Source organism: Chelmon rostratus, chromosome 11 (genome assembly GCF_017976325.1).
Source record: "Chelmon rostratus isolate fCheRos1 chromosome 11, fCheRos1.pri, whole genome shotgun sequence".
In the NCBI taxonomy this organism is placed as follows: Eukaryota; Metazoa; Chordata; class Actinopteri; order Chaetodontiformes; family Chaetodontidae; genus Chelmon; species Chelmon rostratus.
This window is the reverse complement of record NC_055668.1, coordinates 10,648,510-10,668,480: the sequence shown is the minus strand read 5'-3', so window position 1 is coordinate 10,668,480 and position 19,971 is coordinate 10,648,510. Positions and strand designations below refer to the sequence as shown.

The window sequence follows — 19,971 nt, the reverse complement described above, 5'->3', positions numbered from 1 at the left end:
TAACATTGCTGCCTTTGAGCAAAAACATGTGCGTAATTCACTTAGAAATAATAATTTGTGACATTTTCATTTAAATAATTTCCATCTGGGGTTGACCTCTTTAACCTCGGAGTCTTACATTTGCTGTTGAGAACACTCGGGGCTCTATTTTTGTATGTCAGTGGATACAAAACCCAAAACCCCAAGTGCCTCTTGTCATGACCTGAAGTTCACAGTGCGTATGTGGCGTCGTTGGCGACAGGGTGGAATACATCATCGGTAGATGTGGTTTTCATCACCAGTCAAAGCAGCGCGCTCTGACAGCTCTGACCTACAGTCGAGAACATCACAGAAGGGATCTACCACAAAAAAGCTCTCTCCAGAGAACCCTCGCGTCCTTGTGGAAAAGGTGCAGAATTGCCACGAGCAAATATATGCACTTTAAATTTAATTAGCTTTGGAGGAGGTAGCGTATTATGCTGCTGTGCTGCTTTGGTGCAAAGAGCTTCATTGCCAAATGAAAGAAATGGTTCAGTGACATTAGGGTGAGGAGCCAAACAGAACCGGCAGCCAAGCGCTGGGGCAGACTGGCTAACGGAAAGGTGCATCAACCAGCCTGTTCCTCATTCTTTGTGCAGCCACATGTGGATATACTTGGAAGAGGAGAAAAAAAAAAATCAAGCTATTTTTTCCTGCTTGAGGGAATTACATCAAAGTCAAATTGGCCTACATATCCACAAGAAGACTGTAAGCTTATGGGTATGATCCGCGCACGCACACACGTTTTGGTAAAGGCATGAAATTAGCACAGAACACAACTGCAGCGCACACCTTTGACATGGACTCAGAAAGTTGAACGGGACAAGCAACAATCCCAGGGGGTCCTGAATACCACAGCTGCTCTCCCGCTACTTAGGAATGGTAAAGTTCACAGCATGTCGCCAGAACGCCAAGCAGGCACAGAGAAGAAGACCCCTGACAGAAATGTCACCTTGCCGACACAAAGCCCCAGTGTGCAGCGACGGGAAAGTGCAGTCCTCATTGTCTTTCTCTAGGAAACATTCCCCGGTGTACCGAAGACATTTTTATATTTAGAGCGGCAGCAACAGTGAACAAATCAGAAATAAACTTGGATGAAAGAAATGGTTCCAGTGCAGTAGTGGGAGCAGCTCACCACTCGCTGAGCAGACTAAGTTGAGCACAGAAATGAACAGCGTCACAATCATGTAATACAATACAAAATGTTCTTCTTTCTTCAGTGAAAGGTTTTAGAGGAAGAGAGAAAGAAACTATTTTCGCTTAATGTTGCAACATATTTAACAGCTGTATCTACAATAAATAACTGCATTGACACAACTGAAAGTAATTGATTATTTATAAATTAATTGACTTCCCCAACGTGTTTTTTTTTATGGGCTTCGCCCTTTGTTGCAGCCTTCACAGCCATCTAGATGATGTGTTTCATTGATCCATTTTCATGAAAAATAGCTGCAAATGTGTGTGTAAACAAAGCCATAGATTGTGTTTTGTAACCTCAACAGTCGCTGTGTACAGATGGGTAAAAAAAAAAAAACTAAACAAAACTGAAAGGTCCTTGACGTCAAAGGTGAAAGCTGAGATTCCAGAGTCCTGCTGAAATAAGACTGGCTTACAGGAAAGAAATATCATTGGACTTCAGACACATTATGCATTGACATTTACATAAACAAATCATAGTTAGTTTTTTTCCCTTCTTCTGTTATTGCCAGTTCATATCACAAGACGTTTGAATATCATTTGATCATTTTTTTTCCGGCAAAGCCTGGACAGGAATGATAGTATGGAACAAACAAGAATGCTCAGATAGATAGATAGATGGATAGATAGATAGATGGATAGATGGATAGATAGATAGATGGATAGATAGATAGATAGATAGATGGATAGATAGATAGATAGATAGATGTCATATTGGCATCATTATTTTGCTTGGGTTGTGATGTACACTTTGATTATGCGCTGAGGTGATGTGAACGGTGACCCTGCTCGACCGTCACTGTAAATCACAGCTTTATAATCATTGCTCAGTTAGAACATGCTGAAAAGACGCTAGTTTGAATGGTTTCGCTCATAACCCCACCTTCTATTTACCACCTCATCTCGTCAACTATTAGACCATTTAATTGTCCCGAAAGGTAAAACATAGTGAGAATGGTAGATCGGTGGGAGGGGAGAACAAAAATTGATCACGTTGACTCACAATTTTCCCTCATGGCATTAAATCTTCAGGCGCATTGATCGGAGATAGCTCCTTTAACAGATACCGATAGTGTTTGATTGGATAATAGCGTCCTCATAAATCGTGGTAATGATTTCGCTGGAAACTGAAATTGTAATCCAATAGACATCATTAAGCCTCTTTTAATTGTGCGCCTCCCAAAGGGAGGGGGGGCAGACCAAAGATAAACCCAATTGATGTCCTTAACATAGTTTTGTTCTTTTAAATGGTTCAGGGATGAACAACATGCAACAATGTCTTATTTCTGCCACTGTCACACACCAGTTAAAGTGCTGCACAGATCCTACAGATGTTGTTCTCATTAAGCTCATTTCTACACATACAGTGTAGGTTAAGCGTAAACCCGGATAACTGCATGTTTATGTCTCAATATGAGATATACATAAATAGACGAGACGACTATTTTGGAAAATAGGTTACGGCATCTTACTTTGAAATTTACATTCACAGAGATCAAAAACACACAACTGTACTATATGCCACATCGGGTAATCTATTTTTGCACAGCAGTCATTACGGGAATCCTTGGCAGCAAATGGAGAGAAACACAAGTGCTAGGTGCTGACAGAAAGCGGATCCATAATGTCATCTCTCCTTTTCATATTTCCATCACAACTATGTAATTATGATTGGATTCCTGCGCAGTTTCTCGGCAGAGGTGGTAATGTGAGGCTGGCTGTGATGGCCGTGTTGGAGGTCAAAGGAAAGACAGTCTGCGGGCCTGACCTTAGCTGAGCAGTATAGTCAAACACGCTGCCTGGTTTGTGTGTCCTAACTACCCCACAACTGCTACACCAAGGCACAGAGCCAGTACTCTTTCCTTTGCTCACACCTATCCGCCTCTTCCTATGACACTGCACAGTTTACTGAGCATACGGTGCTTAGAGGACAGTTTGCTATATGCTCCCGCTTCATTCCAGCAGAAATATGAGGAGTCAGTGCCAAGAGGGCTCTAACACACAGGCCATGTTTGCTATCCTACGGTCTGCTATCCCACACACCTCTTTGGCCAAATGCTGGAGAACTCCTGGGATGGTTGCTACATTTTTAATGAAAGCACAGTGTTTGATCTGCCAATGTTTATCTTCTTTGATGTTAAGTGACACAGCGGAGAGCAGCCAGCTTTCAGCGTAGTCCAACATGAGGACAGATTAATTCATTATCCTTTACAGGGGTGGCTTGTGGTGGAGGAGTTCATCCTGGAGGTCTGATCATCTGTAATAGGCACCTGCTCAGAGCAGGCTTCTTAGTTTCTGCACTATGACCTCGTCGGGGAGATGCATGCGAATGTCTGAGATACAAATGCACGTGGGGATACGGGTAGCAAGTAAATCTTAATTGCATTGCGGTCCTGTGTTGTGCAGTGCTACACCTCTAAGCACTTTGTATCTCCAACTCTCCTCATTACCTACCTAGATCTTGTCCTTTCATTTGTTTTTTATTAGACAGTGGGTGAACAGGGAATAAACTGAAACTCTTGTCAAAGTAAAGAGACAACAAACAGGCGAGTATTTCCAGGACACTACTGTATCTAATGACTACAACAGATCCATATCGGGCCCAGTGTCCCAGGAGAGCACGCAAATAAGAAATATGGAGCCAGTGCATAATTACTCCCACCTCTGGAGTTACGCAGGCACGTGTCTGCTGATTTCATGCCACTGCACAACTGTGTAGGTGTGCATTAGCCATGTTTCTTCATGTATCTTAATCCTCAACAGTCCCTCAAGGAGTTTTCACTAGTCTTGCTCGTATGGATTTTAGACTGCTTTACCACATATTGGCAACCTTATTATCTGCACTCCCCAAATCTGGGTTGGAACCATTTATATAATCTGCATGTCGCAGAGCGGTTCGTTAAGTTGACCTTTGGTGCCTTGACATGAGGGTGTTGGTGTTTATCCATTTGGCTTAAGGGTGTCACCAGCAAGATCTGCACACCAGTCCACTGAAATGAGCAATCTTTTATATTATAGTGTATTTTTTTTTTTTTTTTGGGAGGGGGTCACCAACAGTAAATAAGCTGTCAGTGGGATAAAGTGGGTGTCAAATCGTATGAATAGACAGAGGGGGGAATAGATGCTTAAGGGCCCGGCGAGTTCCAACACTGACATGGTTTAAAAGAGCTTAATTATAATAAGCTGGAGCATGGAGCAAGTGTTTGGTGGCTTGGGGGGAAACTTGGAGACAGTGACAACAGTCCAGCGCAAGCTACATGAATTGGAGATGGCTCTGTGAAGGGGCCAGCATCAGATATGCATTAGTGGAACAAGAAGGGTTTTCAGCGGTAGCCGGCAGACTTCATGAAAAAGAAATGATGCCTGCCTTGCAAATATATTACACATAATGTCTTTTCCTTTGTAGAAGTCATCAAGCTTCATAAAGCTTTATCCATTAGGAGAACAAGAATGCTTACAGTGTTATTTCATTACGTTTTACAAATGCGAGTTATGCTTTATGAAAACAATAAATCCCGCCATAGATCTGGATGTCCCGACATCATTTGTTAATCACATTATTGTTAATTAATGATGCAATTCTTTTTAGCTCATGGTTGACAGTGTGTATTGACTCAAATGAGGGAACGAAATTGGAAAAGGAACTTTAGAGTAGAGTGACACACTTTAATCACTGCGCTGTGAAGAACGCCAGAGGGAGGAAAACAACCGAAATATATAAATAAATGCAAAATATATCGATAGTTTTATATCCTTGCGAACTGGTTTACAAGAAAATATTGGAATTACAGTCAGAATGATTTATAATCTATTGTTCAGGCTAAGGCTGTTTAACTCCCTGCCCCTATGAATATTAACACACTCTGTCTCTCTCTCGCATGCTCTCGCTGTTTCTCCTTCTTGCTCTCTCTCGCTCACACACATGTAAATGCATAGCACACTAGCAGAGCTCCCTGTCTAATTTTTCATGAAGATAGCTGTTTTTATGCTAATCTGACAGCTGCATTCATATTCAGGCTTTCTCACAGCCATTTATTTCCCAATCACACACTCATTCGTTCACGATCGCGCGCAAATGTACACACTTCTGCCACCGTACTTTTCTGTGCCCGAGCAAAAATGAAGCGAAACACAATCAGAATGGAGCTTTCTAATTGGGAAGAAATAGGCACTTATTTGATTGAGACGACTCTGACACATCTGAAATGGTGAAACCGTGGCTGGTTGGCATCAAAACCCGAGACTGCGGCTTTGTACATGAACACACTCCCACTTTTAATAGACAACTTCCTTCATTAGTCGAGGAGGACTTATTTCCAACCGTTAGTTTGACTAGGTCACTGGCGTAATGCCGCAGGACTCTTTCTCACTCCCTCTCACTCTGCCGTCTACCAGGTCCTGTTCAAACCTTTCATACAGCTGCTAAAGACAGCGAAGTGATGCAGCCAGATAGGAAATAGCTGGTTTGGAGGTCATAAGAAGGGCATAATTGGACCAGTCAGTCAATAATGCTGCCGGCTGCGTCTGCCTTTGAGGCTGCTAATGAAGCGCGAGAGACAGGGAGGTGCCCGTTCGGCGTGCCGGTTTACCTGGGCGCCGGGGACACGACTGCATATTCACTAGCGTTCACTTGTATCTCTTCGCTCTAGAGGTGAAACAGGCAGTGGCAGTAAAACTGAGTAATTGTTCAGCATTATGAGGAAATCGGCACCGGTACCTGCCTCCCTAATTTCCACTGAATCTTCCCGCACTCATGAATTGACATGAGTGTGCTTAAGCCCTCAGACGGGGCTGAGAGCTGTTCAAGAGTGATGTGTTGCTCAGTGCTTTGCAAAGTCGTTACTCAGCACAATAAAACACTCGAGGCTGACGGTGTTCGGTACGCGCGGCGTGGATGCCGGCTTTGCTGTCTTAATAATGTTTTTGTGTTGACAGCCAGTGGTTCACGCCTGGTACACGGTTGTGGAGGGGACGCACCGCTAACGTCTGTATTTGTTCTCTCTCTCTCCTTTTTCGTTTTCTCTAGCGGGAACAACGTACATATTTGGGCGAGATGGTGGACTGATCACATACACGTGGCCGCCAAATGACCGTCCCAGCACGAGGGCGGACCGGCTAGCCATTGGCTTCAGCACGCACCTGAAGGATGCTGTCCTGGTGAGGGTGGACAGCTCCTCTGGTCTCGGAGACTTCTTGAAGCTTCACATCGTAAGTCAAGAACCTGTTTATTAACCCGCTTTAAAGTGCAGTCGACCATCCTACATGCAGCAGGAAACATATTATTTCAAACAGCTTCTTACTATGACACTTATTAACATTGACATTATTTCACATTTCTGTAGTTCTTCTGAATTGGGTGGGCCTCATTTAGCGACTGTGTTGAGTTCTATAACCACACACACAAAGGAGTCATCATTTAATATACAGCATGTATGACCAACAGTATGTTACTGTTGTTGTAAGAAGGAGCCCGTGCTCGCTCACCTGCCCTCATCTACGCTGCTGCGTGTGCGCAGCAGGACCTGAGGGAAATGGTGCCGTAATAAGGGTTGGTGCCATACAGTGCATCTCTGACCTGGACATAATTCTGCTGGCTACCACATGACCTTCCTCTCGCTAGCATCCAATAACACTCATTAGCAAGGGAGGGGGGAGCTGCTGGGCCTGCAGCCCCCCGCTGGACAGAGTGAACCACAGTGGAAATACAATTTGAACTTTTTAAATAACCACAGATGAGTGCTTATGGATGCATTATTTTGTTGTACTTCGTGTATGACAAATGTGGCAAATTTGAAGGATAAGCATATGTGTGGTTTTCTACATAAGTATTGTGACATGACTGTGTGCCCTCACCTGCTAAACATAACAAGTGAAAGGTGCTGGAAATAACATAAGATATAAATATCCTTAATTAAATGGATACTATTGTTGATTCTGCTTTAATATTATTTCCATACAAGTTTCAGATTTCACTATAGAAAACTTACTGCATCAAGTGGTTTATTGTTAACATTAATACACATGTACATGTAAGCAGTGGTGGGCATGCACACATCCAGCTCAAAATACATATACATGTGCATGACAGCACTCCTGCTGGCCAGGAGAATACAGGAGCATTCACACGTATACAGTACACACACACACACACACAACAGACCATCACACACGCATAAACATGAAATTGGTCTTGAAGTTTGCCTCAACCCAGCTGCCCACACACCAACATCACACATACAGTAAGCACGTAGTGACATAAGCAGGCCTGTCCTGAGGACACAAAGCAGCCGTGATGTTGTTCTTATGAGACACCTCCGTACTCGCTCCGCATGGAATTGCTTTTTTGCCACGTTTTTTTCTCCCTAAGCCTCAGGGCCAAGTGATTTTTAGCCGCTAGTTTTAATCCAGGAGTAAGCGGGTGATTTAAAAGGATACAACCTTTTTCATGCACGCCATTCATCACCAAATGCCACGCAGGGACGAAAACAAGATGTTCAAAAGGACATAAATTGGAATGTGGGTGTAAAAGGACAGATGTGCAAATGCTCCACTACGACCCTCTGCAGCTTTCTGGGCTCCTGTCCACCCGCATGAAACACCTGAACGGGGATAAAACGGGCGAGATTTCCTTTATGCACCATTTTCATGTGAGTGATGAAAAATGTCTTCTCCACCAATTTGCATAGACAGGATTCCTCTTTAAATTAAATGGCACAACAGGGCTTTGCTAGGTAGCTCATTCCGATGCAGCACTGAATTAATATACATACAAATTTGCCCACTTACTAATACATTACGCACACTTGCTATCTTATTTCTGAGCAATTCACACACTTTTGCAATTCATTTAAATATTATGTAGTTAATTCCCATCCAGTCCCTTGTGACCAGAGGTAACTGTGAATTCCTAGAAATACTGCCGGTGCACTGCACACTTGCTCGCGAGCTGTAGCACGTGGACACCTTGAAAGCCCCTTTACCTCATAGATTGAGCTGGAGAATTCAATCTATGATGTACATGATTGATAATACAAGTTTGCCATCACCAGCCAACACACTAACCCTTTCAAGCACACTCACACACACACACACACACACACACTGTGTTGTCCACGTCATTAGACAATCATTTGAAACGGACTACATATTCCACTGTTACCGAATAAATCATAAAAGCCGAGGCTGGCATTTTAAAGTGAGTTAAAGGCATGGCTTACCTTTAGAAGTGTTGCAGCAGGCAAGTGTTCATGCTGAACCTCCCAGAAATGGCAAAAATGTGTGTTTTTTTGTGTTTTCTCCCTTTTTTTTTATCTTTTATGTCTACAGTTCAAATGTTTTGAGTTTTAACATGATAAACAGAAATGAATTAATATGACGCAAGTTTAGCGCCCACGTTGTGGCCTGGGGGTGGGGCGGGTCCATGTCTGCATGAGGCCATAGCACATAGAGAAGACACTGGCCACGTTACAGCGGAAACGTCTCTAATAAGTCTCAGTACGAGCTTTCATGTTTACCATGGACGAGCGATGACTGTTAGAGGTTACAGACCTGAGCTGGAGCGACGGGGGAAAGCAGGAGCGTCTCACGTGGTACAACAAGCCAGAGAGATCATGCAGCTTACAGCAGATGCAGGCGCAGCCTTGTTGATGAAATGTGAAGCATTCCATTGACATTTTACAGGGCGAAAGTGTTGATAAGGCATGTTCTTACAGCAGGGGCAGTGGGTTGTGAGAATCCCCTCTCCTCTCGCATCAGCAGTCGCTCTGAATGCTTCCCCTTATTTATTTATTTCTGCGCATTAATCTGGGGGCTTTGTGAAATGTTGCATTTCATGAGAAAATGAGAAAAGCGTGAGAGAAAAGGAGTTTTAAAGAGACAGAGAAGAGGCATGAACGGGGGGCACGGAGGTCATGCTCTTGGTTTTTGTTCATCTAGTTATTTAAGATGAGCAACAAGGCTGTAGAATACACAAGTAACAAACATCAAAAATCTGGAAATGTATTACAAGATTTCTATCCTGTGCATTGCAAGGATTCAGCAGCGCTTTGCCAAATATTATTTTTAAATGAAGCACCACGTTAACATGGTCTATCAAATAACATAAAATGATGACTGACAAACTTGTCGTTATGTTTAAAGTGTGTTTTGAAAGACTTGTTGTATTTCAAAAAATTAGAACTGATTTAGTTTAGTTTAGTCGTCATAAGGGATATTTTCTACGCTTTGTGCTGCAGCCAAATGGAAGAATAGCAGCAAATTAAATCACAATATATTATGAATTTAGTATACTGATACAAACCCCCTAGATATGTGTTTCACGCTTCTGTCTTCTCCTCATTAATTACACTGGAAAGGACGTGTTTTACAGCACTCCATTAAACACAATGAGCTGTGCAAAATTGCCACTTTGATGCGTTTCTTATGCAAGAACAGCAGCACTCAGCCAGTCACCTGCAAAAACCTTATCTGGTCGAACTGTGCCCTTAGTGGCTTGCACTGGAATATGAAATAATATTGCAATATAATGACTGTGTGGCCTAATTTATTAGAACGTTCGGAGCAAGTTGGTTTTGCTCACCTTGGCCAAATGGTTTTATGTTTTTTATGGTAAAATAAGCATCCACCTGAGATAAGTGTGACAGACTGTTCATTGCCATTACTGAATATGTATAAAGCAGTTTTGGAGCTGTTAGTTCATTCAGAGATGCATACTTTCCAAACAACGTATTATACGGCTGATTCCCAGCGGTATTCCCCTCATTCCTTTCAGTTACCCCCGCTCTGAACACAAACGTCTTAGGAGGAGTGTATCTTCAGCTGTACGCGATGGGATTAAACCAGATTTCAGTATTTACCGCCCTCCATCTCCATCCTCTACACCCACCCACCCAACCACCCCCACCCCCGCCCCACCCTAATCTCCTGCTCCCATTTCATGATGACAGGAAACCCAGCGGGGCTTGAAGGACGCCATCTCAGCTCACACTCTCAAGAGGGAATTTTTCTGAGTAATATGTGGAGACTATGATTTAAATGCACCTCAAAGGAGTTGTGATCCTTCCCCCGCCTCCCTTTTCTATCGCAGATAAAGACAATGACTGTGAAGTCAGTGAACCGTCAAATGTACGACAATCACTTTCCTCAGGCTCATTACTGTAGCTCACAAGGAAGGAGGACTGGATTCATAATAATGCCTCTGCTGCTTCTCCAATTATGATGATTCCCCGCAATCCCTCTCACTTTCTCAAAGGTGAAGCATATTCATGAGGCCACTTGGACAAGCATCCCACGTGGATGTAAGACTTGTCTGTACATGCCTGTGTGCCCTGGCAAAGTATCTAAGTAATCTATATATAATTAACTGCTCTGTAGCTGAAAGTCAAATCCAGGGAAATATTCACAATGACATTATGCAAAACAGGGAATTACGGATGTAATGATCCTTGTTCTTTGCAGCAGAATAATCCATATAGAACAAGAATTGGAACAAAGTTGATAAGATGTGGGTGTGAGGTACCTTCTCTGTTAAACATGATATTACATTTTACTATGCAATGCCTGTATAATTTCACCACAGAATATTAAAGTGAAGGTAGATTTTTACTTTGATGCTGGTAAGGTGTTTTATCCCCCACAAAGGAAGTATCACTTATTTTTCCGCCCAAACAAGGGAGGGTGTCTGTTATTGGAAATCCATCTGTACATTTTTAGGAAGCCATTTACTCAGTGAAATTGAGGCTTTGCAGTTGTTTTCTTCCTTTTTTGTTGTCAATGAGCAGCGGTGACAGTGACTATCACAGGCTCTCCTCAGTCTCAGGCAGGGGCCCCTCGGGGCCCACTGAGCTTGTTTTGTGCTGGTACTCAATCTCTGCGTGGGGGTTGGGGACTATTCCAAGCACTTTCTTCTTTCCCTTCTTCTAATTGCATGCATCCCTTTAAAAAAACAAGCAATGAAGGCACTCTGGCTAAGACAGCGACACTGTGAATTTAATGTATTCCATAGAGCAGAGGGGATGGTGGAGAAATAATGACTTCTCTGGTGGAGCATTGCTCCCCCCGGTCCTCCTTTAGCTGACTACCAGAAAGGGGGTTCTTCTTCTGATGGAAGACACCTTTAATTGCAGTTTCAACTTCTGCTCTCTACCCTATTAATCATGTAAAATGGCTCGAGAAGAGAGACTACCAGGCCCACTGTCTGAGTGTCTCCATTTGCAAGAAAGAAAATGTCATCTTTTATGTGTTTTTGGAGTCCACCTTACTGTTGAAGTTGCAATTGTGCACAATCGCATGCTTCATTAAGTGACTACTGTATTGGTTGATTTGATGCTACAGGTGACATTGTTACCTGGGAGAGGTGCTGCAGGTCTCAGGAGAGAACCAGTGTCACGCTATCCCCCATACTCTTATTAAAACACCTGCCCAGGGAAGGGATCTTATTCTCATCCACTACTCCTGTTAAGGTCTCAGCCCCAGTAATTACCTCTCATGCTCGCTGTGCACACACGCATGGAACAGACCTGCATGCAATACCCCCAGGATTCACTGGTATACAGCTTTCCTGTGCTGTTTGCTTGGTCAAGGCGCATCAATCAGTTGTTAGCAGACCTGTAGAGCGACTGACGGATGCCATATTATTGCTGAAATACAGTATGTTCACCTCTCCTATAAATGGAAAGAAGGTGCAGCTAAAAACATGCAGGTGTTAACCTCTACGTGGGCGCAGAAAGTGTTTGATTACACCTTCAGCTGAGCATTTCAGAATATTTTTCATTTGTTGGGTGTTATTGTTTTGTTTGAACAGTTGTCACCTCACAGTTTGGAAACCCACTTTTTCTAGACATTACTTCATCAGCTGTTGCTATGGTAACAATCCCAGTATAGGACTGGGGTGGTGCTTTTTAGTGCCATGGTGATGCAGATTCAAAACTAAAGAGAGCATGTTATTTCCAATTTGAAATTGCAACACGCATCTCCACTGAATTTGCTCAAAACTCCAGTGTGTGAAAGTGATTGTGTGAGACGAGTGGGAGAAACTAAAAGCAGGCATGAGAACGGGTGAAATTCGGGGCAGGGGAGTTGGGAGTGGGCGTGGATGCGGTGGCCGTTCCTCCAGTACATTACTTTCAGCATTAACAAACAGTAAAACACGTCCCAGCTCAACGCTGAAATTAGATCTTTTTGTTCATGAAGTCAACTGTCTGTCATTAGCGAAAAGAAACACAGTGGCTGTGTTGTGTGCAACAGTGTGTAAATCATTATGTTGCATGAAATTCATTTTATTTTGTTCGTGTCATCAGTGCCGATCACATCCGGGTGCACAACACACACGTCAGATCACTTCTTCCCTGTGACTGCCTGCAGAAATACTGCGCACAGCTTAACAAAACCAGCCATAATTCATGTCTGCAATGGAGGGCCAGAATAGAGCTCATCTGTGGGCAAAGCCAAAAGTATGTTTCACAACGATCAGTATTTAATGTTTCAGGACAAAAACAAACTAAACAACAAGCTAAACTAAACGAAAAGTCCCACACTGCTTCTTTGCTACATGAAATATGAAAGGCTCACCGAAAAAAAAAAAAAAAGCCCAGCTGAAGTTTTCTGGCATTAAAGAAACAGTGTCCAAACACAGATTTGTTCCCCGTGACATTATTCATCATTGAACTGTCATGCTCTAATGAGCAGAGGGTCGGAGTAAACACATCCATCTCACAAGTGATTTGACTTTCCATGGTTTGTGCTGACACAAGTCACTCTTACTTCTGGAGTTTCCCCCGGCTCACTGGGACGATAACTTAAGACAGGCGGCGCAGCCAACCTTCTCCACTTTCGTCAAAAGGTCTGAAAGCAACAGAGCGTGTAATTTGAGGATCATCAGTAGACATGGCGTGGATGGGAAGGTGCCCAAGTCTGTTTTTTATTTTTCTTCTATTGGAACACTTTGTTTGCCTCGTTTTCCTCAGTCTGCCTTTTAAGAAAAATTGTAATATTTTCTTCCCCCTTTTCACCTCTGCTGCCTTTTGTGGGATCAATTAATCCAAAAATACTTGCAATTATCGCTGCATGTGTGTCAACGGTGCATATTAGCGAACCTGCCCGCTCTAGCCGGCTCCGCCACATTTAAATTCACAGCCAGATGCCATTTCCCTCTTTCCCTGCTTTCCCCTCGTTTCGCTGAGTGTCTGCGAATCCAGAACTGCCATTTGCTCCTCAGTATGTTTGGCAGTTTGCAGTGCAGTATGTGGCAAAGCAAGGCTAATGGCACTGTAATGGTGAGTTAATAGCTGACCATGATGAGGAGATAGAAGTGAAAGGAATGGATGGGGGGAGCTTCATTGACCTCATTTAGTCCTTCTGTTTTAATTCAGCCACACATACAGTACATGAAGGGGGGAGGAGGTAGCGGCGAGACGGGCCAGCACTCCTGAACTCCTTTAACGTATGCTCCTCATATGGTTAACATACAGCAGCCGAGCTTGTTTAAGTGGCGATGAATAGTAGTAATAGCATTGTAACGCTGGTAAATATAGCATTGATTTTATGTCAACAGTGAGCGATAGTGGCAAAAAGCCCACATGTGAGAGTGAATGGCCTCCTATCTCTTTTAGTCATAGACGGGGCAGCCGCTCGGCTCGGATGATGTACCTGACCTCAAAGAATCAAATCTCATCATCTCCATATTGAGAAGGGACAGCGCTAGAATCACCATTACTCATCTTTCAATTCCAATCATTTCTCAATTTGTTCAAGCTCTTTGCCACTACAAAGCCAAGTGGTCCATGAAGAGGAATGAGCGCGTGTGTGTTTGTGTGTGAGACCGAGAGAGCGAGGCAGAGGAAGATGTGTGTGTATGTGTATTTGAGAGGGCAGGACAATAATGTGTCTTCACTTTTATTAGTGTAACAAATCACAGTGAGTACAGCTTGTCATTCTCAAAGCTGTACATCAATACGTTATGGGCTGGCCTCATACAGAGCAATATTGCCATGGCTAACATGGGGTAAATCTGATTTCATCGTCAATGTTACACTGTCAGGCATGTGTTCGCTTTTTTTTTTTTTTTTTTTCTGGGTTACAAGGTTAAGAGCGTTGACATTCTATTTGTTATTAGAGTTCGAAGGATGTATTGAGTTTGGATTCTGTGTCCTGCTGGGACACGTCCGTGTAAATAAGTCCTCATCTGCTTCCTCCACCGCTCACATTTTAAGCATTCCTTAATCGTATGCGGTCTTAATTTCAGATATTAAAAGTCAAATGTCAGTATGTTGATACATGTGTAGGCATGACTGCGGAAGAGAGAGTGGGTTTGTGTGCGTTTGGGACTGGAGCGGCACAGCATGGAGTCACCATAGTTGTTGACTTTTGACACAGCTGCCCCAGCCTTCAGGGTGGGATAAAAATAGTCTCACTCTTTCTCGCTCCATTGCAGAGAGCTGAAGTACAGCGTCCCCCAACTAACACACATGGAGCACGTTTGCTCTTGAATCACTCGCAATATCATCATGTCTTTAAAATTTTAATACTTTTTTTTTTCCCGTGTCAGGTTTCCACAAACGCATGCAATATTAAAGACCTAATTAAAGTTCAACTAAGATTAAAATTAATTTTGCTAAGAAATCATCTTATATGAGCTCAGTGTTTATATACTTACTGTATATGGTATATGTGTGTAATCGACAGTTATTTGGGTCATATTCCTATAATGGTCATATTAAAAACAAGTTTTTCAGTGATTGCACCCCCTACATTAGTGCTGGAGGCTTGTATTGTTTTTTACTGACCATGTAGATACTTGTAATTGGGTTAGGGGGATAGGTTTGGGGGTTGGTTTATTGTCTTTGGGGAAGGGCCATAAAAATAGTCCACGATATCACTTCAGTTCCAACGACAACACAGTTAACGTCTCGTGGGTATCGTTGCTAACATTAGCAGGCTAGGCTATCAAGCTTCCACTTTTCCTTTGCCTAGCCTCCACTCTCTGAGTGGAAACGTTTTAGCGCAGCATGCAAGCTTCCATTTTCCCGCTGAAGCGCAAACTTAAAGGTGAATGCAAAGCAACACAAGATATCAGTGAACAGCTCTCGTGGGAGACACCCACACAGAGGCTCAAAGCTTAAAAGCTGCCTCCATAAATATGTCCAAAACTGGTTTTATCCTCTTGAAAACTGGAGAAATATGCACAACAGCTGTAGCATCATTGCACAAAAAGTGAGGATTCAAATCTCAGTTTGACTTTTACACCAAAGCAAAGTTTCCTGCAAAACCCAGCAGAAAGTTCTTGAACGCATACTGTATGTAAGTTTGCATGCACTTTCAGAAATGCTACCACACATTCACTGTCTGCCAAGTCCGCCTGCTGGTGTTTACCAGGGTCGAGCACAGAGCAAAGTCAATTTGGACCAGGCCAAGTCTGAAATTACTTATACAATTACTTACACATATCCCTGGCAAAGAAAAAATCTTCCAGGGTGCTTCTCAGCTAATTATTCCATAATTGTTGTTGGTGCCCTGTTGTTGATGGCGTCCACAGTTCTTTGTGTGGGGCTGCATGAAATATTAAACAGACGGCTCGCCTTGTTCTGGTCAACTTAATTACCTTTTCCACTGCTGCACTGCTCTCATCTGCAGCCCCTTGTGCTTTCCATCGAAGCCTGTTTAAAATATAATACACATACAAGCATGCTGTTTTTAATTATGCGCTGCTTTGGAAACATTTTGCAGCGTGCCACAGTGGGCGAATCGGTGTGCGCTGTTGGTGGCCTAACTCGGTTAACGTCAGTCCCTGACTTATGTATTATCTAATTTTCTTCATTTCAATTTCCTTTTGTTTCACTTTATTATTATCTAATTATCTTTATTTCACGTTCCTTTTGTGTTGTCATCTCATTTTATTTATTTTCCGTTCCTTTTGTTTTATTTCATTATTATCTTCTGTTCTTTATTTCAGTTTCCTTTTGTTTTATTGTTTTTTGAAGAGTCTCTTGCCCTGCGTGTCTGCCTGGAACAAGAAAACGACGCTCTATTGTTACAGTCTGCTTTCACCCAAAAACCGCACAGACTCATGAAACATTAAGAGTGAATGAGCAGCACGATGATACAGATTGAGAGGCAAGACATATGTATCGTATGGTATCGACACAATAAAATCAGCACAACTGAAACAAATCTTGACTGCGTTTGGTGAGGTGGGGAACTGTATCCGCTCTTAAAATGTCTCTTGGCTTCTCTGAGAGCAACCACATTGTCAGCAGAAACACTCACCCTCCTCTTGTCCCCTGTTTATGAATAATGGATTTAGTGACCCTCCCTATATCCTCCATAGCTTTCAGTCAATATTACTCAGGTCCAACTGATGAACACAGAGATTTTAACTCCAATTATACACTGAGCTGCACTTGACATTCAAGTTAAATATTGCAAGACTCCTGTGTATTTTCTTCATCCTTATTGCTCTGAGGGCAGACTGTCTGGCCAGTGTCTTGTCTCTCAGCTATAAGAGAGTTACATTGCAGCCAAGCACTCTAACAGAGCCTCTGGTCATAGATAGCTTATTCCACAGCCTCATCAAAGGAATAGGGTGGGTGTGTGTGCACATGCATGTGTGTGTGTGTGTGTGCACATGCCCCTGAAAATGTTTCTCCCTGCTATAATAAGAGCTGTGCAGTGAAGGCCAGCAGTGCTGCCTGTGCAAGAGCAAACAGTCCATGACGTGTCAGCAGCCTACATGTGCGGTGCACCTCGTACAGGGAGATCAAACAGACAGGCACATGTTGTTCCTTTGTCCTCCTCTGTCCCTCAGGTGAGCGCACGAGGTGAGAAGAGCACCCTCGGATCTGTGGCCTCATTCTGCTCAGTTTATCAACCATACAGCGCGCTTTATCTCAGACGAGAAGAGATGTTGCGGGGAGAAGGTTCGGTTTTGTTTATGTTGCAGTAAATGTTGCACCATAGACGAGGTGTTAAACTTTATGGCTCATTCTTCGGGTCCTCTAAGTAGTTGGTATGAGTGATGGTTTGGTTTGCTTTTCCCAGAAGGGCGAAGCAAACACCTTGACAAGAGTAATTAAAAGTGCACGTGAGGCCTAATTCATTTTCTTCTCTGCGTCTCCTCCCTCCACTTGGCCTAATAAATCAGTTATGCTTGAGGTATCTGCTTCTCCTTAACTCTTTAATTCACCAGTGCATTTTGTGAAATAGCCCCGTGTCTGACAAGGAGCTGCTATAAAAGATGTAGAAAATTGTTGTGGGAATTCGCGGTCTCTGCTGGATCCAGACTGAGCCTAACACGCGAAGTCAAAGTTTTAATCTGCCTCCACCACTGAAGCATTATAATGTCTGATCAAGTATAAAGTCAAAACATCTACACAGTACACTGTATAGCTGAGGGTTGTTATAGGTCATGCAGGTGTCGCATATTGTAAGCCTCGCTTTGGATGGTTTGAACTCCGGGGAAAATCAAGTGACACGTAAGCAGTCAAGCCTCCGAAAATGAAAACATGTTTAGGTGTTACACTCCAAGGAGATACAATCCTGTGGGGTGGACATGTCATCCAGATGCTGTCTCATTTTTCACAGTCTCAGAAAAGACACCTTTGTAATCAATACCATGTTCCTCTGTGCCCTCTTTTTCACCCATGTAGTCATTTTTGAGGCAATTACAGGCCAGAGAGCCGTTCTTATTTATATGAAAATATAACTGTTATTGACCGCCAGTGTCGTCCACCACCCTCCTTTAGTCAATAGCAACAAAATCGATGGTCAGCCAGTCAGCTTGTCTGTGTGTTTTTTTTAATCCATAAACATCCACTCTATAAACTCGCAAACCTTGGTCATCGCGGCCATTATTATGGTATTTCCAAGCTGGAAGTAATTGTATAATCATTACCACTTCATGAAATCTTAATAGATGCTGTAGATTAGAGACAAAGTAATGGCACGGGCCAGGAACTTGTGACTCCTTCAGTAGTAAAACAGATGGTAGGGAAAAGTTTTTGTGTGCATCCAGACCTTTAATTGTTTGCATCTCTGGATGTTTGTTTAGTTTTATAAATTGACGTCAGCCTGTCACCAAAAGTTCGATGCAGATGCAACAGGTTGATAATTACCACAGCTTCTAATTTATTTGATAAAAATCTACAAGAAAAAAACAGTGGATGTTGTGAATGTGAATGGCAGCAGGAGCCTAAAGTCAGAATCACAGTTGCAGAGTGGGTAAAATCAGCTTTCATCTTGCAAGACATGCAAGCATCAGATTATTCTCATCAACAGTTTTCACTACCAAAGTGAGCACTGACATGGAGTTGCATGTGTCAAAGGAGGGGGGTTGACATTTTGTCAAAGGTGGAACCTGACAGAAAGGTTTGATAACTCTCAGCCCCACTGGGGACTTGGAAGCACTCCCTGGGAAGAGGAAAAGGTAGTGGCAGGAGGAGAAAAGCAGCAGTGAACTACTCAACCACCAGGCTTTATCAGCCTGTCGTATTATTTCACCACAAAGAACCAGAGAGGGCTTATCTCACGCCCATCTCCCTGATAAGGTCTGCCACCACAAACACAAATAAAAGACAAAAAGGAGGGTGCGAGAGAACAAAATGACAAAGCTGAGCAAGGCTCCCTCAATATGTTGGCCTTTTATTACCTTTCCCTGCAAGATGACTGATAAAAGCCCAAAGACAATGAAGGAGGGAAAGACTGAAGATAAGTTGGAGGAAAGAGAAAGGATAGAACTGAAAAGATAAAGAGTAAGGACTGTGTAAGGACCCAAACATTTCATTAAAGGAAAAGCCTGGTGTTGGCACAAGGGGATGAGGAGGATAAGATGAAATGAGGGAGGTGGTAGGATTAAGTCTGGAAAAGGACACGAGCATGCATGAACACGCACAGGAGCTCCTCTCTGTCCTACTTGTATATGCGTTGTTTCTGTGTTTTCTGTGTATTGGGAAAACTACTGACTGGCTGTCAGGTACAGCCCGGTCTTCAGGACCTCTGTGACCATTTGTTGCCGCCTCTGTGGCCCTCAGACACTCGGATATACACCAGTATTTATGTATGAGTGTGTGTACTCCATACTGTTGGAAGTTACTCAGTGTGTGTGACCTTTTTCTGCTCAGGAGATAGTCATGCATGAATGTAAGATCTAACTTTGTGCAGACTCCCGGCGTGGAGGTTGAGGCACGTTACCGGTCCAATCACGTGGCTTTTTTCATCAGCCTTTATTCAGATTTCTCGCATTTCAGTCAACAGCGAGAGTGACAAGAAGATTTTAAAAAAGGAGGTGTTCAGGAACAGCATGTCACACCTGCATCCTCTTGCCTCCCTCAGCTCTGTGCTCCACTAGGCGGAGTTACAGGCCAGCATGGGCGCACAGCTCCAGACAGTTCTAATGCGCAACATTTATCATTGTGGCAGTAGTGCTTGCCACCCTGGCCCGATCACTCCCCCCGTTATAAACCACAACTCCGGAAGAACGCTGAGTCAGGAACGGCCCAAGATCAGATCAGTACTGGAGCATATGGAGAGAGTTGCGTTGGCCCAATTTTTATGACACGCTGTTGGCCCGTTTTGATTCAGGCTGTAATATAGGAGACAGAAACAATGTGGAAGGACTTTACTACACTTCACTGCCCAGTGTTGTTTATAATACCATGTTTTCCATTCTGATAATGGGTGCTTGTTTAAGTTTTAGATAGACAATGACTACAATTACAGGACAGACCTTCTGTAAAGCCTGGCAGGTCTATAAGGCTTTTAGCAGGA

The 19,971-nt window shown here is 43.2% G+C and overlaps 1 protein-coding gene across 1 annotated transcript in view; it reads left to right on the top strand.

The window, feature by feature from the left end:
- The window catches only part of LOC121614372 (neurexin-1a-like), a 247,551-nt gene that overhangs the window by 152,155 nt on the left and 75,425 nt on the right, over positions 1-19,971 (top strand). Inside the window, 1 exon segment of the mRNA XM_041948203.1 lies at positions 6,242-6,423. Within this exon segment, the coding sequence (XP_041804137.1) occupies positions 6,242-6,423 (182 nt within the window).